The following is a 25,111-nucleotide window of genomic DNA, read 5'->3' as shown; positions in this document are numbered from 1 at the left end:
AACTATATTAATTCTTCCTATCCATGAACATGGTATGTGTTTCCATCTATTTGTATCTTCTTTCATTTCTTTCTTCAGTGTCTTATAATTTTCTGAGTACAGATCTTTTACTTCTTTGTTTAAATTTATTCCCAGCTATTTTATAGTCTTTGTAACAATTGTAAATGGGATTGTTTTTTTAATTTCTCCTCCTGATGTTTTATTATTGGTATATACAAATGCAATTGATTTCTGAATATTAATTTTGTATCCTGCTACTTTACTAAATTCATCTATCAGCTCTAATAGTTTCTTGGTGGAGTCTTTAGGGTTCTCTATATATAGTATCATATCACCTGCATATAATGACAATTTTACTTCCTCCTTACCGATTTGGATGCCTTTTATTTCTTTTTCTTGTCTGATTGCTGTGGCTAGAACTTCCAGCACTATGTTGAATAGAAGTGGAGAAAGTGGGCAACCATGCCTTGTTCCTGATCTTAAGGGGAATGGTTTTAGCTTTTCCCCATTGAGTATGACGTTAGCTGTGGGTTTATCATATATGGCCTTTATTATGTTGAGATATGATCCCTCTATTCCCACTTTCTTAAGGGTTTTTATCATAAATGGCTGCTGGATTTTGTCAAATGCTTTTTCTGCATCTATTGATATGATCCTGTGATTTTTATTTTTCATTTTGTTGATGTGTTGTATCACATTAATGGATTTGCGGATGTTGAACCACCCTTGCATACCAGGGATGAATCCCACTTGATCATGGTGTATGATCTTTTTAATGTCTTGTTGAATTCTGTTCGCTTATATTTTGTTGAGGATTTTTGCATCTATGTTCATTAGAGATATCGGCCTGTAGTTTTCTTTTTTTGTGGTGTCTTTGTCTGATTTTGGGATCAGAGTGATAGTGGCTTCGTAAAAAGTGTTTGGCAGTCTTACCTCCTGGATTTTTTGGAAGAGCTTGAGGAGAACAGGTGATAATTCTTTTTTGAACGTTTTGTAAAATTCACCTGTAAAGCCATCTGGTCCAGGGCTTTTGTTTGTTGGGGGCTTGTTGATTACTGATTCAATTTCCCTGGTGGTAATCAGTCTATTCAGGTTTTCTGTTTCTTCTTGAGTTAGCCTTGGAAGGTTGTACGCCTCTAGAAAATTGTCCATTTCTTCCAGATTGTCACATTTGTTGGCATATAGTTGCTCATAGTAGTTTCTTAAAATTTTTTGTATTTCTGCAGTGTCTGTTGTCACTTCTCCTCTTTTATTTCTGATTTTATTAATTTTGGTCCTCTCTTTTTTTTAATGAGTCTGGCTAAAGGTTTGTCGATTTTGCTTATCTTTTCTAAGAATCAACTCTTGAATTCATTGATCTTTCGTATTGTTTTTCTGGTTTCTATTTCATTTATTTCCACTCTGATCTTTATTATCTCCTTCCTTGTACTCCCTTTGGGCTTATTTTGCTGTTCTTTGTCCAGATTCCTTAAGTGTGAAGATAAACTGGTGATTAGTGATGTTTCTTGTTTCTTTACGTAGGCCTGCAATGCTATGAATTTGCCTCTGAGGACGGCTTTCACGGCATCCCATAGATTTTGGGTCGACATTTTTGTTTGTCTCGAGATATCTTTGGATTTCTTCCTTGATCTCCTGGTTGACCCATTCATTATTTAATAACATGTTATTCAGCCTCCATGAATTGGTGTGTCTTCCAGTTATTTTCCTGTAGTTCATTTCTAATTTCATAGCACTGTGGTCAGAGAAGACAATTGGTATGATTTCAATTTTCTTAAATTTATCAAGACTTTTTTTGTGGCCTAACATATGGTCTATTTTGGAAAATGTTCCATGTGCGCTTGAGAAGAACGTGTATCCTGCAGCATTGGGGTGAAATGCTCTGAAAATATCGATTAAATCTAACTTGTCCAATGTGTCACTTAAGACCGCTCTTTCCATATTTATTTTCCATCTAGAGGTCTTGACCCTTGTTGTCAGAGGTGTGTTGAAGTCCCCTACTGTGATAGTGTTACTGTTGATCTCTGTCTTTATGTCTGTCAATGTCTGTTCTATATATTTAGGTGCTCCTATGTTGGGTGCATAGATGTTGGGTGTATGTCCTCTTGTCGGGTCAATCCCTTTATTATTATATAGTGCCCATCTTTGTCTTTTAATATGTTCTTCATTTTAAAGTCTATTTTGTCAAATATAAGTTTTGCAACTCCAGCTTTTTTCTCATTTCCATTTGCATGAAATATCTTACTCCAACCCTTCACTTTAAGCCTGTGTGTGTCTTTTGATCTGAGGTGAGTCTCTTGTATACAGCATATACAAGGGTCTTGCTTTCTTATCCACTCAGCCACCCTATGTCTCTTGATCGGAGCATTTAATCCGTTTACATTTAAAGTGATTATTGATAGGTACATAGTTATTGCCATTTTTAAATTTGTAGTTAGATTGTTTTCATCTTTCTTCTATTTACAGAAGTCCTTTTAGTATTTCTTGCAATGCTGGCTTGGTGGTAATAAATTCCTTTAGCTTATTACTTTCTGGGAAGCTCTTTATCTCTCTATTAACTTTAAATGATAGCCTTGCTGGATAAAGCAATCTAGGTTGTAGGCCTTTGTTTTCCATCACTTTGAGTATCTCCTGCCACTCTCTCCTGGCCTTCAATGTTTCTGTAGAAAAATCATTTGATAGTCTTATGGCAGTTCCCTTGTATGTAACCCTCTGTCTTTCTCTTGATGTTTTTAGGATTCTCTCTTTATCTTTAACCTTTGCCATTTTAACTATAATGTGTCTTGGTGTGGACCTGTTTAGATTTATCCTGGATGGAACTCTGCACTTCCTGGGCTTGTATGTTGGTTTCCTTCGTCAGGTTAGGGAAGTTTTCGGACATTATTATTTCAAATATGTTCTCAGTCCCTTGCTTCCTCTCTTCACCTTCTGGTATTCCTATGATGTGCATGTTGTTGCGCTTGATGTTATCCCAGAGATCTCTTAAACCATCTTCATTGTTTTTTATTCTTTTTTCTTTCTGTTTTTCTGTTTGGGTCATCTCTGCTAACTTGTCTTCTAAGTTGCTGATTCGATCCTCTGCTTCATCTAACCTGCAGTTAATTCCTTCAAGTGAGTTCTTTATTTCGGTAATTGTGTTCTTTAGTTCTAACTGGTTGTTTGTTATGATTTCGACATCCTTCTTTATGTCCTCTCTAAGTTCCTTAAACATTCTTACCATCAGTGTTCTGAACTCTGTCTCTGATAGGTTGGTTACCTCTGTTTCATTTGGTTCCATTTCTAGAAGTTTCTTCTGTTCTTTTTTTGGGACATGTTTCTTTGTTTCCCCATTCTGGCTGACTCTCTGTGTTTGCTTCGCTGTATTAGGTTGATCCCCTAGAGTTCTTAGTTCTTGCTGGGTTATCTTACGTAGTATGTGTCCTTTATATTTGACTGGCACTACTGCGTTGTTCTCTGCATGTGGTCCAAAGGTGACTCTTGTGTTGTGTATATTGTCCTGTTAAAGAAGATCTTTAATTGTTTTTCGTTTGTAAGTAGTTGGGGTTAACTCCTAGGCTGCCTAGTTGTGAGACTTGGCTCTGCCCACCGCAGGGTGTTCTGCAGCGTGAGGGTTGACCACTTAAATGTGGTTTGGCCTCTATGGGCTCTTGTGCCTGTAGAGAATTCCCTCTGGGTGTGTCACTTGTAGGTCAAACCCAGTGGTACTCTGGTTTGGTCTGGAGTTGGTCTCTGGGTATGTTGAATCTTGTACCTCTTAAGCTGGGCCCTGGTAGGGCAATTCCAGAACAAAGCAAATCACCAAGCACAACAACAATAACAACAACAACAAAGAAAAAATCAGATACATTCACATGTAAAAACGACCGACAACCCCCACTCAACGCAGGCAAGATATCAAAAATATAAAGACAAAACAAAACAAAACCAAAAACAGCGCCAGGCTTGGTTAAGCCTACCAAGTAATCTTCAAGTTGTCCTCTGCTGTACCAAAGAGTCCTTTGTGCATTGTGCAGGCAGAGCCGGTCACCTGGTACCCAGAGTGATGTTGGGACTACATATTTAGATGCATTGAGCTGAGGGGTCTGGATGGTAGTTTCTACAAAGTTAGTGCAGTTTCTGCCCTTGCTTGCACATATGCATACTGAGAGTAGCACCACCAGCCCTGTGACAAGTTCTCCTGAGTATTAGGGCACTTCTTCCGTGTGTGTGTGTGTGTGTGTGTGTGTGTGTGTGTGTGTGTGGAGGGCGGGAGATTTCTGAGCTGCTGAAAGCCCAGAGCTGCGTCTGCTGTTTACTGCTGATCCCTGGGAGTGCCTCCGCAGTTGTAATTGCCCTGCCCTAGGCAGGCCAGAAAGGGTGGGGATTGAGGTTGGAGGAATCTCTTCTCTCCTAGCCCGGCAAAAATCACACTCTTCCCAGCCTCTTGCCTGGGTCAGAGCTTCATGCCAGTCTTCCCAGAGCCTGAGCACTAAGGCTCCCCTGTAATCTGGCACTACTCCTCAGTTCAGGGGCCAGTTCAAGTCTCTGAAAGGGCGGAAGGGCCCAGGTATGGAGTTCGTGTCCTTTGTCTGGCCTAGGGCCCAACTGGAGGTCTCAGCTGAGGTTATTGCCTCAAATGCTGGATATGCTGCCCCCTCGGCAGGAGAGATCAGCTGTGGGACGCAGGGAAAGAGCCCACTTCTTGGCTTTTGTGTTCTCTGTTCCGTCCTGGGATCCCCTGCGTCTCTGCAGCTGCGGATGCCGGCTGAATTTTCACAGCCACAGATGCAGGCATGTTTCCACAGCTGCAGATTCCAGCCGCGTTTCCACAGTCGCAGATGCGGGTCGCGTCTCCACATTTGATGGTGCGGGCCGCGTCCCCAGAGCCACAGGTGTGGACCGCGTTTCCACAGCCACAGATGCGAGCGCGTCCCCACAGCTGCAGATGTGGGCCGCGTCTCCACTCCGCTCCCTTCCCTCTTCCACTGCTTGCCCAATTTGCCTACCTTCAAATAATCCTTGCACGACTCTCTTAGCTGTTCTGTGTGATGAACAGAGAGTCCTTTGATGGGTTATAGGTGTCCCGTTTGTGATAAGATCTGGAGGAGAACTCAAAAAGTGTGCCCCGCTGCCTCCATTCCTATGACGTCACTCTAATGTTAAAATTTTGACCATGTATGATAGCTGTGTTTTTGCCATTAGTTTATGTTTAACCTTTTCTAGTCCTTATTAAGTGGTTGGTTTGAGATTACCAAGACTGTCCATGTTAAATTAAAAAGAAACGATAAGTTAAATGTCATGTTTAAGGGCTTAGATGTACTTATAACAAGAAGTGTATTTTCTTTTAAACAGCATCCACCTTGTACCCAACACAAAAAATGGAAACATCTACCCTCCCTTAATTACCATTGCCTATAGTGACATTGATATCAAAGATCCCGACAGCCAGTCTGTGAAGGTGAGTTCCTTACTAATCAGTGTCTATATACGTGATAATAAGGGATGCAGTTTACATTGTGGTCAAAAGACAATTAGTCCTTATTCAAGTTTTACATAATGGTAAGAAGTGAGTTCTTATGGATCCTGAGTATCAAAAAAGCAAGCAATAAATATTTCAATAGATAACATCACCAATAGTTTGGCATCCCTGTTTGGAATCTTGGGGTACGCTGAGGTGTAGTGTCTGCCCCTGTTCTCTTTGGTCACCTTGCTTCTGTTAGAATTTTGTCACCTTGCCTTATTAAACCAGGAACTCAAACTTTGCAGTGGGCATGTGTGTTCTCTTCTCACTAGTCTTACACTTGAAGACATACTTTACCAAACAGAAAGAGATTAAAATGATCAACTTTATAATTGATAGTGCTAAAATGAAGAGACAATGCAGTTTGGACTTGAAGCCAAGTAGGTTTCTTACTAATTCCCCAACTCAATTAAACTTAACCACAGAACTATAGGCCTCCCATGCCTGGCAGGGCCTGTATATGGCAGAGAGACTGTATACACCACTAAGACAAGCTACACCAAAGAGAATGAGCCTGGGAAAGGCTGAACCATACATGCTCCTCTCAACCTCACCCAGTAAATAAAGCATGCCTGCTTTGAAGAGGGGTAAATGAGAGCGGTCAAATGAGAGAGATCAAAACCAGATGTAATCCTTCTATACTATTTCCTCAGAGAAATGGTTATTCCTTTCCCTCTCTGGAAACATGAGAAATGAAGGGATAAGTGTTTCTTACCTCTGAGACTCACTAATAACTTTTAATTTCCACTATTTTACTTTTCTGAATTTTGATGTTCTAGTTCCTTCAGCCAGTGCTTTTGGCCTCCCTTTTGTAACTTGTATAAGTACAAGTTATGCTTGTACTTATATTCAGGTGCTATTGGATTTAGGCTTCCATTAAGCAAAATGTAGGCACATAACGTAACTTTTCTCTGAAAGATTTACATCTTCATTTGTATTACCTAATTTAGTGTAAAATTAGTTTCCATTGCCTGAGCTTGTGCACACTAATAAGAAGGAAATCCAGAAGCACACTTAGTAACAAAAGACTGCCTGGTTTAAAATTTCCTGGAGTGCTCATTTTGGGGTAACCAAGAGTATATTTATTGTAATATAAAACATTCCTGGACCTTTCTGTTAAATAGTTTTCTTGTCTAAAATATTACAAAGTCTTGACAAATTGAAAAATAAGAGAAGGAAAGCATTGAGAGAATCATGAAACTATAGTGACATAGTGACAAAGTCCACCTCAAATTCATTCTAATTGTAGAGTGTACAGTTCTTTCATAATCCTAGAGTAGTTGGAAGAATTTTACATTAGTTATAAGCATTCAACCACATCTCGGCTCTCTCACCAACAGCAAATATCCTTCCCCATATTTTGTGAGCAGATCAAAACCATCCAATATGAATTCCCTCAGATTTCCTTTTTAATACTTCAGAATTTCTGTTTCATTATCCCCCTGTCTTTTATTTCTATTTCTAAGAAGAAAAAATAGGGGCCCTTCCTCCTTTCTTAAGCTAATCTTCTACATGTACTTGTTTATAGTACTTTCTCCAGTATCCTCTTTCACCCCTAACCCCGTAGTCAGACAGCTTCTCTGTTGGTCCCTTTGCTTTGCTCATAACACACTTCAGGTTGCCCCATCTGAAAAACAAACTGAAACAACCAAACAATAAAAAGTTGCCTCAATTCTGCCAGCTTTTCACCTTGTTATCATATGCGTTTCTTTGATTTCCCAGCCATTTACTTTTTTATGATTTGCAGTCTGGCTCTTGCCGTTTTACTGCTTTGAAAAACTCTTTCATGAAAATTGGCAATGAATTCCACCTATACTGGCTTTATTTCTTTAACTTGATATTTATACAACATTTGGCACTGTTGACGTCTTTGACCACTCTTGACCTTCTTCTTCTTAAAACACACTATTCTCGGACCATGGTAAGACTTAGGTATATTGCCTCTCCTACCTCTCATTACTGGTAGGTAGTTTGTCTTACCCTTTACTGGTTCTTCTTTCTCTTACAGTCTCTTACTATAGTGGCATCCCTAAGATTCTTTTTCAGCCCTTTGATTAATCTTCCTTCTTGGGATGTGATTGTTTAGCCAGTTGCTAAATTCTTAGTACGTCAGATCAGTCACATTCCTCAGTTACAGAAACCTATCAGAAAATGAAATATGATTAGTTTGGCTTGACTGCTGTTAATGAACCTAACTCAGCTCCTAATGAACCCATCTTTCTTTAATGTATGTTCGAAAGGGATATTCAAGAAGCATGAATAATTCCAAAAAGCAAAGCCATTTATGTATAAGTCAACTCTAATAATATTGATCGTTCAAAAATATGGCATTTGTGGTACAATCCAGCTACAAATATGTTTTTTATAGAAAAAGTAATTTGTGTTATGTAATTTTGGTATGGCTAATTTGCTTCTTTTTAAACACTAGATTTCTTTCTCAGTCACATATGAAATGAATCAAGGAGATGCGCATGTGCAGACAGATGTGAGTTTATTTTAACCTGTTGAAATATTTACAGCATATTTTTAATTTAAAAAATTTTTTAGATGTACAGGAAAGTTGTCAAAATAGATTTGCCATATATCCTTCACCCAGCCTCCCTTAATGTTAACATCTTAACCATAGTATAATGATCATTATAAGGAAATTAATATTGATGTAGTCTTGTTAACTAAATAGTCTTTGAATATCACAAGTTTTTTCACTATTTTTCTGTTTTAGGACGTAGTCCAGGGTCGCATATTGCTTTCTGCTGACATGTCTCCTTCTATCTGTGACATTTCCTCAGTCATTCTTTGTCATTCATGACTGACCCTAACACTTTTGCAGAGTCAGTTATTGTGGCCTTCATTGGGCTTATCTGATATTTTCCCATCATTAAATGTAGTTTTAGGACAGCACAGAAATGATGTTATGCCCTTCTCAGCAAATCATATCAACAGATACTTGATGTCAGTATGTCTTATTAATGATGTTAACTTTGATCATGTAGCTAAGATGGTGTCTGCAGAGTTCTCCACTGTATTTTACCATTTATAATTAATAAATATCTTATGAGGAGATACTTGGAGATTGTGCAAATATCCTACTTCTCGTTATTCTTTTGCCCTCTAATTTTAGTCTCCATTGACAATTCTTGCCTGTAAAAAGTATTAATGTGATATTTGTGGAATGGTGATTTTTCTATTTCCATCATTTCTTCTATATTTGTCAATTGCAATTCTATGGAGAGGAGCTGTCCCTTTGCACACATTTATTTATTCAGTTTATTTAAATCAACATGGACTCATGTATATTTATTTATTCTAGTTATTATAAGCCATTTCTATCTATTTTCTTTATAAAATTGTCCCAGATTTGGCCGTTAGGAGTTCCTTCAGTCTGGTTCCTATGTCCTTTGAGCATACCCTCCACCACCATTTTTTGAGGACTTATTTTCTATTTACAGTATTTTTGAATATTGAGGAAAATTACATCAATTCCTAAATTTTCTTTTTATCCTTTAGATTGCTTTGGGTGTGTTGGGTGGGCTGGCTGTTTTATCGTCTCTTTTGAAGACGGCAGGGTGGAAGAGGCGCATTGGAAGTCCCATGATTGATTTACAGGTATGCTCTCAGGAGTTTTTAAGTATATTTTTATCTTTGACTACTTTATGTTCTTCTAATAAGACACAGCCACAGGATGAGTAAAAAGTTTGCCTTGAGTTTCTCTGGGGTATATAACTAGGAGAAGTACATGCACACCTCAATTTCCTCCCACATTGCTGTATGCCAGTCTACACTCCCACCGGCAGTGCTATTCTTGTTTCCTCATATCCTTGCCAACATGTGATATTTTTCTAGCCTTTCACTTTTTAGCCAATCTGGTGGCATAAGTAGTATGTCATTGTTGATTTAACTTTCATTTTTCTGATTACTCTTCATATGCTTTACTAATCATTTGGGTTTTCCTGTCCGTGAATTGTCTGTTTATATCTCTTGCCCATTTTTCTATTAGATTTCCAGTTTTTCTTGTCTATTTAAAGGTTATTTTCTGTTTTCTAAATATGAATTCCCTTTTGGTTTTTGATGTTGAAGTTTCTTCTCCAAGTGTGACCCGTATGTTCTTTGATCTATGTATTCCTTTGTTTAGCAGAAACTCTTTTGATATTGTATTGTCACATCTAGTTTTTCATGTTATGTTATATGCTTTTAGGATCTTGCTTAAGAAAACTTTTCCTATCTCAAGATAAAAACGAATTTTTCCCATGTTTCATTTTGTTATTAACTTTATAGTTTTATTTCTCATTTAATCTTTTTTTATATTTGTTTTTATTTTCATCTATCATTTATTGACTATTTACAATGTGCCAGGCAGTTTTTCTAATCTTTACATGTATAAATCATGTAATCCTCACAATAGTTCTATGAAGTTAGTTAGGTGTTATTATCATTCCCATTTTACACATGATGAAATTGTGGCAGAAGTTAAATAAATTTTGTGCTCTTTTAATTTTTACAGCAATTCAGTAATAGATGGTACGATGTGTGATCAAACAATACAGTGAATGTTTAAATTAAAAAAAAAATTATTACAGTAAAAGACACATTGCCATTAGTCCCCCTCAAAATAATCCCCCTCACTTCGAACACTCTTATCCCATCATTCTTGCCACTTTCTGAAGTGTTCTAGAAGTCCTTTTTCATGAGTGTTTTTAGTTGCATTGTTGTGTCTTGCCTTTATATCTTGAATCTATTCAAAACGTTTCCGTTTCAGTCATTTTGACTTTGGGGAAGAGCCAGAAGTTGCACAGTACCAGATCTCGTGAATAAGGTGGATGAGGACACACTGTAATGTTTTTGTTGTTGTTGTTGTTTGGGGTTTGTGTGTGTGTGTGTGTTTAATTGGGGAATATTGGGGAGCAGTGTGTTTCTCCAGGACCCATCAGCTCCAAGTCGTTCTCCTTCAATCTAGTTGTGGAGGGCACAGGTCAGCTCCAAGTCTAGTCACCATTTTCAATCTTTAGTTGCAGGGGGCACAGCCCACCATCCCATGTGGGAAGGGAATTGAACTGGCAACCTTGTTGTTGAGAGTTCACGCTCTAACCATCTGAGCCATCCAGCTGCCCCTCCGGAAGCTCAGTAGCAGCTCGTTGTCTTCAATCTAGTTGTGGAGGGCACAGCTCACTGGCCCATGTGGGAATCGAACCATCAACCCTGTTGTTCAGAGCTCACGCTCTAACCAACTGAGTCATCCGGCCGACCCACACCGTAATGTTTTTATTTGACAGAAATTGCTGTACCAGAAGTGATGTGTGACACAGAGCCTTTCCATTGTGATCACAAAATGTGGTGAATGCTGTTGCTGAGTGCCATCCAACAGAAAGGCAGGGATCCTCAATACGAGAAGCAGTGTTTCGAACCTTAGTATCAATGTGACAAGTTTCAACTTGTTCAGCGCAGTCAGTTGGGTGTAAGCTACTATTGAGAGAAAGCGTGTTTTAAAGTGTGACGCAAATCATCCTCCATCATGACAACACTCCATGTTACACATTGCTTCTGGTATGGCAATTCTGTCAAAAACATTACAGTGTGTCCTCATCCACCTTATTCACCAGATCTGGCACCGTGCAACTTCTGGCTCTTCCCCAAAATCAAAATGACCGTGAAAGGTAAACATTTTGAATAGATTCAGGACATCGAGGCAGCCACAACAGCGCAACTAAAGACACTCATGAAAGAGGACTTCCAGAACTGCTTTACAAAGTGGCAAGAATGATGGGATAGGTGTGTTTGAAGCAAGGGGGAATATATTGAGGGGGATTAATGGCAATCTGTCTTTTACTGTAATATATTTTTTTCATCTGAACATTTACCGTATTGTTTGATCACACCTTGTATTTTCATTTAGCTGATTAAGAACATGACAAAGGTAACATAGTAACTTGTTTGTGCTGGGATATCTTCCTGACTGCAAAGGTAATGTGCTGACGAATCAGAGAAGGGGTTGATTTGCTGTTTGTATAGTTAAGAAAGGTTTCCCAGAGATGTGAACTTTAAGCGGGGTTATCTGTGCATTCTCACTAAGAGCATATTGTCTGAGTGCCAGATACTCTACCAGGTGCTAGGGGATGTGATAGTGAGCAAAGACAGACATGGTCTCTGCCCTCAGAGCTCACAAGTGTGCCAAACAGAAGAAGGGAAGAATATTTGATGAAACAATGCCCATTTCATTCCACAAAATATTTGAGATGAGAGTGAGGAGTGGTTAATCATCGAAAGTGGTTAATCACTGAAAGTGAGGGGTAGTTAATCAAGTGGTTGGAACTGGCAGATGAAGCTAAAAAAGTTAATTTTGGTCTATGTTGTGAAGGACCTTATGGGTCAGGAATTTATATTTTAGTGAGTCACTGTACATTTTTAGGAAGGAGAGTGACACAATGCAATTTACATTTTAGAAAGCTAACTCTGGTGATAGTATGGAGGATAGACTGGGGAGAAGAGTTCCAACCTAAGAAAATTAGGAAGCAGTTCTAATATTCTTAGATGGTGAAAGATGAGAAGGGTTGAATAAGATAGAGGCTATTGTGAATGAACCAAAAGGTAAGGACCAAAAGAATCCAGGAGGTGGCCACAGTTGGTCTTTCTAACTGATCCATGGATACATGAAACAAGGCTTCAAGCTTGAGAAACTGGTAGATAATATGTTATTTAAACTAATAGTATAAATATACTGAGACTATCACAGCTGTAATTCTCTTTTTAAATTACAGACAGTTACGAAATTCTTGGTATACTATGCTGGCGATCTGGCCAATGTTTTCTTTATCACCACTGTGGGAACAGGTCTTTATTGGCTTATTTTCTTCAAAGTAAGTGAGTTTCTGATTTTAACCTGAATGCCAATACCTGAATAACAGGTAAGCACTCTTTCTAAAGGAACTGTTTTTATTTGGGGTATTTCTGATTGAAGCAAATTTTAAATTCACCATTCCCTGATTGTGCTATGTTTACTGAGAAAATTACCACCTTCCTCTTTTATGCTTCCTTTGGGTTATAAATTGTGCTCAGTAAAAATCTTGTATGGTCATATTTAACCATGTAATTTTTGTCATAGGCACAGAAGTCTGTCTCTGTGTTGCTACCAATGCCAGCTCAGGAAAATCGTTTTGTTACTTATGTGGCATGTGCTTTTTCTCTGAAGGTAAGTTTCAAAGGACAGGTTAACGTATTTAAAGGCCTGCTAATAAACTTGTCTTTAAAGTGCTTTCAAAATCTTTGGTGTAAAATTTAGTTTGATTTTGAAATAAAGCATGAATTATTCTATTTTACATAGGAAGTCTATTTTTATTTATAATAGCTCATTCTGAAAATCTGGCTTAAGTAATTTTTCCTAAGAAGCTGTGAATATGTTTGAATTAATATGAGTTATAACTAATTTGATAAAATGATATTTCTTATTTAAAGTCTGATAATGCATTTACAACAGGACAAAATATCTTCAGTCATGAATTCTGTTTCCGTTAATTGAGAGTAGAAGGTACTACCCTGGATAAACTGCTGAAATCTTAGAATTTATTTTTTCTGTTTCCATATTCCTTTCCTCCTCTTCCCATAGCAATCCCTCTCCCTACGTCATTGTTCTTTCAATGTTTGTGAAGCTGTTTAAATGCCTTTGTGGTGGTAGATCTCAGTCAATTGTATTTTGATTATTAACTGCTTTTACCACTGATCTGTGAGTTTCTGGAAGAGAGGAATCATCCCACACTTAGATTTTTATCCTTTATTTGATTAATAATGAATCTACTAGGAAGACTGCCTCAGTTTAAACGTATTACTTCTGTAAATGAAAAAGATGTGTTTCAATAACACATTTTTAAATCAGAAATCTCAATACCAGAAATAGGAAAAAAAGATTGTGAAAGCATTTTAAAACTTCAATTACAACAAACAAATTTCATTTGAAAAATATCTTTACTTATAAAGAAGACAGATGATCTAGAAAACAAAGTGTATTTTGGAAACCTTGGGAAAGAGTTATGTAAGGCCTCTATACGAGGTAGAGGTAGTATGTCTCCTTTTTTTGTATCCCTATCACAAAGATGGAAGAAGGGAAGGTGCAATAATATGTGTATAAAAATTCTCTAAATTTGGTGATTCCATGTTATTTGATAAGCTTTTAATGATTCCCTAATGGTATTATAACTTTATCACTTTTGAAAATTATATTTTTTATGATTGCAGTATATTTGCTTAAAGAATTAGTATTGCTTTCATAAGTAAGCTTAATGCAGATGTTTTAGGTGTTTTGTTTGTCATTCTCAGGCTCTGCAATTTTTGCATAAGCTCATATCCCAGATTACCATAGATATATTTTTTATCGATTGGGAGCGACCTAAAGGAAAGGTTCTTAAAGCTGTTGAAGGTAACTGAAATAACCATTTGTACCAAAATTCTTTTGCTACCCTTGCAGAATAATGAAGATGAAACCCTTTAACTCATTTTATCTCCTTGACTAGGTGAGGGTGGTGTACGGAGTGCTATAGTTCCTGTAAGCATATGGAGAACATATTTTGTAGCAAATGAATGGAATGAAATTCAGACTGTGAGAAAAATTAATCCACTCTTTCAAGTACTTACTGTCCTCTTCCTTTTGGAGGTATAAGCTATTTGACGTAATTGTATGCAATTTATGGGAACTTCATAAATGTTAATTTAATTCCAGCTAAATTTTCATGTCAGCAAAAGAGTTAAAATATTGTTCAAGGCATTAAAAAGGAGTGGCTTTTGTCAAATCATGGTAAAATATACATAGCATGAAATTTACCATATTAACCATTTTTAAGTATATGGTTCAGTAGTGTTAAGTACATTCATATTGTCATACAAACCATCTCTAGAACTCTTTTCATCTTGCAAAACTGAAACTCTACCCATTAAACAATTCCCCTTCATCCCCTCTCCCCGGCCCCTGGCAACCACCACTCTTATTTTTCTTTCTCATTGAATTCGACTATACTAGGTAAGGGCTTTTAAACTAGTGGTTTGTACCAGATTCCCCTGGGAAGCTTTTGCAAAATACCTATGCCTCTCCTCACCCCTAGAGATTATGTTTGATTCAATAGCTCTGAGGTGACCCCCAGGTAATCTGCATTTTTGAAAAGCCTCCTCCCTCCATGATTATTATTCTCATTCCTGTATTAGAACCACTATTATAAAGTTGAAATTTTCCACAGATTATCATGGAACACCTATAAACAGTGTTCTATGTAAAGAGCTGGGGCTACAGCTGAACAAGACACAATGAATGCGTAAATGCCCTTTATAGTTATCATAGGTCTGGTTGAAATTTTAAAGGAAGTAATTCAATACTGAATATGGGATTGAAATATGGAAACTGTTTATATGGGTTACTGGTTTTCTCAGGAATTGTTAACTCATGTCCATATGTCTGCTTTTCTTCCTTTTTCCTTCTTTCTCTCCTTTTTCCTTTCCTTTTTTAAAGCTAGGAGAGTATGTGTTTCCGTAAGACATGAATGATATCTCAAATTTTCATTTATAGTAGAGTTTTTTTTAAAGCTTTGAAAGGCATTATATGAAAAAGAAGTTTTATAGTCAAGTACATTTGGAAAACACTGGATTCAGTCGTCATAGATTCCTTTACCATAAAAAGTATTCTGCATAGTGCCTGGCATATGTTAAAAACTCATGAAATGCTGGGTTTTTTTTTTTTTTTTTTTTTAAGATTTTATTGGGGAAGGGGAACAGGACTTTATTGGGGAACAGTGTGTACTTCCAGGCCTTTTTTCCAAGTTAAGATGTCCTTCCAATCTTAGTTGTGGAGGGTGCCGGTCAGCTTCAAGTTGTTGTCTTTTCAGTCTTAGTTGTGGAGGGCGCCGGCAACCTTGTGGTTGAGAAGACGTGCTCCAACCAACTGAGCCATCTGGGAGCTCAGCGGCAGCTCAGCTCAAGGTGCCATGTTCAATCTTAGTTGCAGGGGGCGCTGCCCACCATCCCTTGCGGGAGTCGAGGAATTGAACTGGCAACCTTGTGGTTGAGAGCCCACTGGCCCATGTGGGAATTGAACCGGCAGCCTTCGGAGTTAGGAGCACAGAGCTCTAACCGCCTGAGCCACCCGGCCGGCCCGAAATGCTGGTTTTTAATTGATAGTTTAATTGAAGAAACTTTCATTCTTTTGACAAATTTTTGAGCTTTGTCAGTATATATGATAATGAGGTTATATTTGGTCTTTAGTCATATTGAAGAGAATATTTTGTATTAAGTACTTTGTAATGAAAAATACTGGATATTTTCATCTAGATTTTCTACTGTTTGTATGAACTTGAATGTTTTCATTTGTTAAGGTAAGGAATAAGGAGGAATATCTCATTTTCTACCTAGAAAGCTTTTCCTCATTTATGTCGTTTAAATTATTATTTTCCCTTTGTACTCCAGGTTGTGGGATTCAAGAACTTAGCATTAATGGACTCATCCTCTAGTCTTTCCAGAAGCCCACCTAGCTACATAGCTCCTTATAGCCGCATTTTGAGATATGCAGTGTCCACTATTCTTTGGCTAGTCATTGGAATTATACAGGTAACAAGAGATTATACTTTTAAGCAACATTGCCTCTCTATAACTGTTTACATACTGATTATCCTCAAACGTTGATTACATTCTGATTTCTGTAGCAGAAAGAAGGTGACAATAAGAGTAATAATAATAATAGCTAATAGTTAATTCTACATAGTGTTATAATCCAGGCACTATGTTAATTAATTGATTGTATATGTTAACTTTCTTAATTTTCAGAGATAGGTTCTATTAGTAGCCTCATTTTACAGATGAGGACCCTGAAGCACAGAAAGGTTAATTAGTTGCCTAAAGTGATACAATTTAGAGATTGGCAGATTTGCAGTTGGAACCCAGGTAATCTGATTTCAGAGGTCACATTCTCATCAATAGTGGGTCTCTGAAGTCTTTCAAAGTCTGCAGTTTTCTAGTCATAGGATGGACTCCCTATTTAGTTTATGTATAACCACAAGATGGCCAAGCTACCTTTATATTTTCTTTTCTTTGGAAGTATAAGTTAACATTCATTTAAACATCACTAAATCTCACTCAAATTGCCAGTACCCCTTCTGAAATTTTCTTTGAAATGTTTATTGAAATAGCTGAAACTAAAAATCTTCTCAGCTTTAGGTCCCATGGCTCTAGCAGAGGATCTTTTCTAGGCTTACTTCCCTTATCTTTTTAAAGCTTAAAAAGAAAAAAATGTATGAAAGGAAGAAAGAAGTAGCAGCTAAAGTACTTAACTCTGATATCTGCTTGTCTTTCTCTTGCTTCCCGACACTCCCATGAATGGAAAGATCCTTTCTGTTTGATTAAAAATTCCTTTAACTTTTAAATAAGCAAATGAAGATGGTACCTCTGGAAAGACCAGGTTAAACTTCTTAGAACATGGTTAAACTTCTTAGAAACAAAGACCAGGTTAAACTTCTGAGAAACAAATATCTGCCTTTAAAAATAGCTTATTTTTAAAGATCTTTTGGAATTGAAATCCCCAAATTCCTACAGAATTGGATCCAGGTGGCATTCTGTGACCTAAGAATATACTCTTATATTTGCATTTATTTTGAATTGATGACACTTATTTAAACTTGAAGTTACGAGAATAGAGCTAATGAGGGATTATTTGACAATCAGAAAAGGAAAAGAAACAAATTTGAATTTGATTTAAGACATGGTCAAGAGTATGGGGTTTGATGTTTATCATCAGTATAATAGAAAATATTTTATTTTGTACATATACCAATGTAAATTTTTGTGAATAGATCAGATTCATTGGATGTAGGGTAATTTAAAGGGATACCCTCTGAAACTTTTCATGTTTGAGTATAATAAGAAAAACCCAAAATAACAATGACTGTAATAAAAGTGAATTTTATCTCACCCATGAGAAAGAGGAGCAGAGGTAGGCAGTGTAGGGCCAGAATGGTGGTTGCTTTCAGACCCAGAAGCCTGTTATTCTCCTCTGCCACTCAGGACTTCCATCTCTAAAGTCACCTCATGGTCCATAATGGCTGATGGAGTTGTGGTGAGGAGCCAGAGGAGAGGAGGTCACCCTCTCTTTAAGATCCATTTCAGAAGTGCCATTCAAGACCTCCTTTGCCAAAACTTGGTCACATGGCCACACCTCACTTGCATTGTCCTCTTTCGGCTGGGCATCAGTGTGCCCAATCAAATAAAGGGTCTGTCACTGAGGAGAAAGAGGAAAAGATTGTTGGGGCAGCAACCAGTGGTCGCAGGCACCACCATCTAACCTCCTCCTTTGTTCCTCACTCTGTTATCATTCTAATAGGAAGGTATTTCTCTCTATGGTCACTTTCTCAGGTTATCAGTATTTATTCCTCAAGAGTTCCCTTAACCTGTTATGGTTCCATAAATTTGTCTGTACAAACTCTTCTTGAGTCTCATGATGTTAGGCTTCATTGTTCACGCCTTTTATTTCCCTAAACCCAGCTTCATCAATTTTTAATTGGTATCCTTTAATTTTTAAACTTTGAATGTTGCTGTTTTTCATGACCTTTAAAGGGATTTAAGAAATACATAGAATATTTAGGAAAATGTTTTAAATAAGCTGCTGTTTTATTTATTCATTCACATATCTGAGTACATTTTATGTGCTGAGCTCAAGAATATGCTGTAACACAAACCAGTTACAAGTTATGACAAGTGCTATGAAAGGCATCAACAGGGAGATGAGAGTAAGTAAATGGAGGTGAGGGGAGTGGAAATTAGAAATGGGGGATGGCAGAGACAGTGGGGATGGCTTTAAATTGTATAGTTAGGAAATGTTGTCTTTCTCTGAAGCACATCTAAGGACTTCAGTGTAAACTTTTCTCTTCTTATTTATAAAATTTCCCTTTGTATATTGTTATTAAATCTAAGAAAACACTTGAAACCATTCCATATGAATATTTAATTCATCTGTAGTTGAAATAGAATACTTGATATACAAGTATGCTTTTTATGTGCTGCTCTGTCAGAGAAGATTAATTTGAAAACAGCAACTTGTCAAATAGCGTTTGGAATTTAGGAGATGGGCAGAATTGCGGAACCAGACATAAATCTGGCCATTAATACAATGGTTTATCCTAAATGTTAAAAGCCCCTTTCTTTCTTCACCCATGTTTGGCCTATCTTGTTTTAATGACACAGAAAAAGTTTTAAAATTCAATATAAGCTCCCTCATTGAATCTTAACACAGTTCCAAAACCTTCTTCTTTTCACAGAAGAATCAAATGGTACGTAGCATTTTATCCCATAGGGACAATTAGAGGCCATTGTGTCCTTGGTTGGAACTTCTTTTGTCTTAAGATACTACACTGCAGCTATAAAAGAAAATTAAATCCTATAAGCTAATAAGCATGAATTTGGCTTAATGTTTCAGATTGTGTTCTTTGCTGTCTTTTATGAGAGATTTATAGAAGATAAAATTCGACAGTTTGTTGATTTATGCTGTATGAGCAATGTAAGTACTTTCTGACTTTATCTTGCAACTGTTATTGTTCCCTTTTTAAAGGTCATGAGTACATTAAGAAAGGCTTTAAAATTGGATTTTTAGTATTGGTATTTTTAAAATTGGTATAATTGTATATTTAGTCTAATTTTCACTGGTTGTCAATTCCAGAGATAGTTATAATGAGCTCCAAATTAATATTCACTATCTTAGTTTTTTCTTTTTTATTTGTAGTTTTTTAATTATAAATTTCTTATGCCACCAAATAGTTTACTCAGCGGAGAGTCCTTGAAAAGTTTTCATATATCAGCCCTATTTCTTCCTTTCTTAGAAAATATCTTCAATCTGGTTTCCATCTACTTTTTAAAAATAACCTCATTATCCTTTACCATCTTATTATCCTCTATATATTTTCCAAGAATTCAACACTCATTATTTTGAAAGAAAGAAACCAATTTTAAGAAAAAAAATTATTGTTTTGCAGATGAGTTGCTAATTGCTCCTTATCCTTATCTTTTTATAGATATCAGTGTTTCTGTTATCCCACAAATGTTTTGGTTATTACATTCATGGTAGATCAGTACACGGGCATGCAGATACTAACATGGAAGAAATGAATCTGAATCTTAAAAGAGAAGCGGTATGAATGAATGTGTTTTACATCTTTTTATTTTTGAGAGACAGGTTCTCTTTTCTTAATCTAGGATTTGCAATAATATTTTTTAAAATCCTCATTGATTACTTTTGAAAATTGCTAGGGTACCAACTCATTGCCGTGAACATTGATAAAGGCAAAGGATCAAATTTCACCCTTCAATTCCTATATGAACTGTATTTCAGAGTATCCAAATAATTCATGAGGGAAAGTTCTTCCTTATAGAAGAAAGTAAAAGGAATTTTAAGTTAGAAAATCACCATTTTGTAATGATTAATGGATTGATGTATATAGGCTACAATCATCAATGGATGCTAAAAGTGAAAGTGGGCAGGGAACTTATAATGAAGGACAGGTTGACATAATCTGAACACACTGGCTCAATCTTACTACAATTAAAATTAAGAAAACTGACATTCTTTACCCCCTGTTATGACAGTAGGAAGTACATAATATCACCCATGAAATATTCTTGTCTAAAAAAATTGAACCTGAATATAATCAAGCCTCTAGATCTTACCACTAATTTACAGGAAATAGAGGGAATACAAATTAATACTAGCAGAAGTGATTAGCCAGATCCAAAATGTAAGATGTCACAGGACAAATGACCCAGTGTCTCCAACAAATCAAAGGCATGAAAATAAAAAAAGGGGTGGTGGAAGAACTCTTAGATAGTAAGAGAGACTTAAGAAACAAAACAAATACAGTATGTGGACTTTGGATCCTGATTCAAACAAACCAAGTATAAAAAAAAAACTTTGGGAAAATCTGGGAAATTTAATGGACTAAATATTAAATTATATTAAAGAAGATTAATCTTGTTAGGTGTGAAAATGGCATTTTTTTTTTTAAGACCTTGTTAGAGATACATGCAGCAGTATTTACAAATGAAATGACATGGTATCTGGAGTTTGTTTTAAAAGAAAAAAGAAAAGTTGAGAGGATAGATGAAATAAAATTGGTGAAATGTTAGTAATTATTGAACTTGGGTGAGGGATTACTTTTTCTCTTGCTATGTACATTAGAAAATTTCCACGAAAAAAATTTAAAAAGAAAAATACCTAAGAGAAAAAACCAAGAGGACTTACTGATAAAAGGACTATAACTATGACTTGAAAGAATTTAATACATGATAACGGCATCTCAGATGATTTACTTAACACATTTAACTGGATCAGTTGATTAAGTGCTAGAAATTACACCTGGATTGAAAAGTGAATGTAAAATAAGAAACTATAAAAACCTAGAAAAGCATATTTCAGATTGGGAGATGATACTCTAATCATAAAGAATAAAAAGCATCAAAAAGGAAATTTTCATTGATTTTACTTTATTAATATAGAATTATTACTTTGTTAATATATATTTATTTATATACCCAATAGTCATAAATAAGAGACATGGCAAATTAGGGTAAAATTCAGTAAATATGACAGATATTGATGATATTATTGACAGTCATACAAATCGATAAGTAAACACTAAGTTAAAACCTCAATGGAAAAAGGACAAAAAATTTTTAAAAATACACAAATAAGAAATGAGAGCGATAAACATCAAAAAACTGTTTAGCTCATAAACAATCAAAGAAATGAATGTAAAAATAACATTTTTGTCCCTTCAAATTAGCAAACTTTTTTTTTAAAGCTAATACTTTATAGCATCACGGACATGGTGAAATGGGCACCCATAAAACTACTTGTCTCAGGATACATTTTTATTAACCTTCTTGAAAGCATTTGGCAATATATACCAAGTTAAAAGTTTATTATCTTTGACTCAACCAATTCTATGAATCTAACTCAAGAAAATAATTAGCAGTGTGAATAGCTAATTAGGTTCACGATCTTCATCACAGGGGTTATTTATAAGGGCAAAAGCACATGTAAAAAAGAGAATATTAAATAAATTGGTTTACCAGTACAGTAAAAGGTAGACATTAAAAATTATGTTATATAGAATATTTAATGACATGGAGAGTTACTCAGGATATAATATAATGTTAAGTGAAAAAGAAATCGGTATGATCCCAATTTTATGCCGTCTATATGTATATGCCTAGACAAAGGACTAGAGATAAAATACTTTCAAATACCTGTATCTCTGGGTGTTGAGATTATAGATGATTTTTTTTTCTTTTCTTTTTTTGTGCCTTTTCATACTTTATAAATTCTTTGCAGTAGCATGTGTTTAATTGGGGGGTGGGGAAGGAGACACATTTTTTTAAAAAACAGACATTTATTACGTGTAGATTTCCTTTAAGACTGTAGAAAACCAAGTGTTATGTTATGCTTGCAGATTAAGTTTAGACGAAGGAGAATATTAAGCTCTAGAGTAGGCAAATAAAGGCAAGATAATGGAGGCAGGTGGACTTGAGCTGACCTTGAAGCATCAGTGGTAATTGGCGAGGTGGTGGGATAGGACAAAAGTTTATGTTTGTGGTTGTCAGGAGTCAGGCAAGTCATGTCAAGGAGACCTGAAATGGATATCTGATTCATGACATTAACTGTTGGGTCATGTATTGGAATTAAAGAAGTGTCTTACCATTTGCAACAACATGGATGGACCTAGAGAACATTATGTTAAGTGACATAAGTCAGACAGAGAAAGACAAATACCATATGATCTCACTTATATGCAGAATCTAAAGAAAAGAATAAGTGAATGAACTAATCAGAGACAGTTTTGGAAACATGGAGGAAAAACTGAGGGTTGCTAGAGGGGCGGGGGGGTGGGGATAAGGGGAAGGTGAGAGGTTTAGAAAATAGTCGGTAACCACAAGATGGCCACGGGGTTTTGAAAATTAATTTGGGGAACGTACAGAGGGATAGTGGATGGGGGGAGAGGGGTTCACACAGTGTGAGGGATATAAATGATAAACGTCTAAGTTTTGCTTTGTCTTGTGCACCTGAAACTAATAAAAATAATAATAATAATGTAATATTAAAAAAAAAAGAAAAGAAGTGTTTTAAAAGTGTTTAGAAAACAAAAAGGACCATTTGTATTTATAAAAGTAGTTCATTCTAAGACTACTTGGCATGCATTAAAAAGCAATAAAGTTAATCAAAGAAACTTAAGAATATCAATATACAATGAATTTAGTATGGATTATTTAACAAGTTGGACAGTAAAGGAGATGATATAGAGACCTGTAAGGGAGTATAACAAAATAGAACTCAGTAAAATCTAGAGAGTGGGGACCTTGGATAATGTTAAAATCTCTTTGTCTCAAATATAGTTTCAGTAAAATTTCAGTTGGCTTCTGAATTTTGTAATATGTGATACCAACTAAAATAAAAAGTGTTTCATTTTCTTGTTGAAACAGGCGAAATTTTCATAATCTTGATCTTAATTTAAATCCTTTAAATTTTCAGGAAAATTTATGTAGCCAGAGAGGTTTGGTACCCAACACAGAGGGTCAGACTTTTCAGATTGCAATTTCTGACCAGATGAGACAGCACTATGACAGAATTCATGAGACACTAACAAGGGTTGGTATAAAGTAGTTAAGATATATTTTGCCAATATTTCATGTTATTTAAATACCAAGACTGTAAGGCATGTTGCATTTATTTTTGTCTCTTTTTCACATTAGAAAAATGGCCCTGCTAGACTATTGAGTTCATCAGCAAGTACTTTTGAGCAGAGTATAAAAGCATATCATACTATGAATAAATTTCTTGGCTCTTTCATCGATCATGTATGTATGTCAGCGTTTATATTTAAGCTAATCAAATGCAGTTTTTAAAAAATTAACCAGGAATGTGAGTTATTTCTTCAGTCAACCAAGTCAGTGGACTTAGGAAACCCTCCTCCCCTGCTTTTTTTGCTGTCAGAATTAATACTGTGAATTAGGTTGTGAAAGAATAAAATGAGATTTTACATGTCTATTATTAGCTGGTTAGTGATACCTTAAAATATGTCTGTACTGGAATCTTGTTAGCCAGTTACCAAAATATTACTGTATTATTCATTATAGAAATATGCTATAGTTGTATACCTGAAAAACCTGTTCTAAGTTGATTTTCAGTATATCTAGCCCCAAACATTACTAAGGGCATTTAAAACAAAATATTCCTAAAGAGCCCAGTGTAGTACTATAAAGCCCAGTGTAGTAAATTGTCTTTTTGAAGAACAGATTTTCTTTGTGTGCTATTCATTTTTTGTTTTCTCTTCTTGTGATTTTACAAAAATTGGGAAACATTTATTTCACTATTATTTTTGAAATGAATCTGGCTTTTTATATTAGGTTCATAAGGAAATGGACTACTTTATAAAAGATAAATTGCTTCTTGAAAGAATTCTTGGAGTGGAATTCATGGAACCAATGGAAAAAAGCATCTTTTACAATGGTATCCTTCAAATGCCTGTGCTGAACTTGATTACTGTTTTCAAACTTTGAAAAAAAGTGCTTGTAGTTATTAATTTTTCTTTTTCTTTTGTAATTTTATATGAAAACAGAAGAAACATAATGAACTTAGTTAACTTCGTGGAACTATAGTTTTCTGTGTTCCATTTTATTCTCATGTAGCAAGAAACATTTAAACATTGAACAAGAACAACATTTATAATTAATTTTTAAGATTTAATTTTTTATTTTATCCAAATTCTTAAAAATCACAGCTATCTTTGATGGGAATAGTGACTAAACATGGTTTCTTATCACTAAAATGGTACTGTATGTGTCACTTTTAATGTGACTGATAAGCTATTGTATGGCTCGGTAAGAGTGGAAATGATGTAACCAGTGTCCTGGCCTGTATATCACTTACCCATGCGTTATTGAGTGCTACATGTTGTGCCAGTCCTGGAATACACAGAGTAATGGTCTCTCTTGAGCATCTTGTTTAGTAGACTGTGGAAGGTAGGCATGTGAATGGGAGAGTGGAGAGATGCTGGGGGAAATATCTGCACCGGCACAGCTTATAGTGGGTACAGAGAGAAAAGGAGAAAATCTAACCAGACACAGGGTAAAGCCAGAGAGGCAACATGGAGATGTTTGAACTTAAAAACAAGTTGCAGTTATCAAACAGAAGGGTGAAGGGAAGAAGCAGAGACATTGGTGCAGAAGAGAAAAAGGGCATTATGCACTTAGAAACTTCATGATTGAAACCTTGATGAAGTGGGACACAGTGAAATAGAGTGCTTGAAAGAGAAAGAGGGCAGAGACCCAATCCCAAAATCTTTGTCTGATACCCTAAGGAGTTTTACATTATACCATAAAGCAGTTGTTGAAAAAAAAGGTTTTTTTTTTAAAATTTTTGTCCCACAAGAGGTGTGCAGCTTGATCCATGGAGGTATGAGAAGAAAATATTAAATGTCTATTTGTATATTGCAATTCCATCATTTTTAATTTATATTTTTAAAGATTTATATATACAGTAATGATAAAATATGCCTATTGTGGGATGTATGCTCAATATTTTATACTAATAGAGATACATGATTAAAACAA

At 35.9% G+C, this 25,111-nt stretch overlaps 1 protein-coding gene across 6 annotated transcripts in view; it reads left to right on the top strand.

Moving 5' to 3' along the window:
• TMEM67 (transmembrane protein 67) overlaps positions 1-25,111 on the top strand; it is a 56,634-nt gene that overhangs the window by 27,934 nt on the left and 3,589 nt on the right. Inside the window, exons 14-26 of one of the 6 annotated variants that reach the window (XM_019718814.3) lie at positions 5,329-5,434; positions 7,926-7,982; positions 9,005-9,103; positions 12,250-12,348; positions 12,594-12,680; positions 13,802-13,901; positions 13,996-14,135; positions 15,932-16,072; positions 18,930-19,010; positions 19,522-19,638; positions 23,031-23,147; positions 23,252-23,356; positions 23,906-24,008. In XM_019718814.3, the coding sequence (XP_019574373.2) occupies positions 5,329-5,434; positions 7,926-7,982; positions 9,005-9,103; positions 12,250-12,348; positions 12,594-12,680; positions 13,802-13,901; positions 13,996-14,135; positions 15,932-16,072; positions 18,930-19,010; positions 19,522-19,638; positions 23,031-23,147; positions 23,252-23,356; positions 23,906-24,008 (1,352 nt within the window). The remainder of the gene's footprint in view (positions 1-5,328; positions 5,435-7,925; positions 7,983-9,004; positions 9,104-12,249; positions 12,349-12,593; positions 12,681-13,801; positions 13,902-13,995; positions 14,136-15,931; positions 16,073-18,929; positions 19,011-19,521; positions 19,639-23,030; positions 23,148-23,251; positions 23,357-23,905; positions 24,009-25,111) is intronic. The other 5 variants (XM_088799054.1, XM_088799053.1, XM_088799055.1 and 2 more) reach the window with 5 other exon arrangements.

Source organism: Rhinolophus sinicus, chromosome 6, assembly GCF_057876585.1.
Source record: "Rhinolophus sinicus isolate RSI-liver-muscle chromosome 6, RSI-T2T, whole genome shotgun sequence".
In the NCBI taxonomy this organism is placed as follows: Eukaryota; Metazoa; Chordata; class Mammalia; order Chiroptera; family Rhinolophidae; genus Rhinolophus; species Rhinolophus sinicus.
This window is presented reverse-complemented; position numbering and strand designations above follow the sequence as displayed.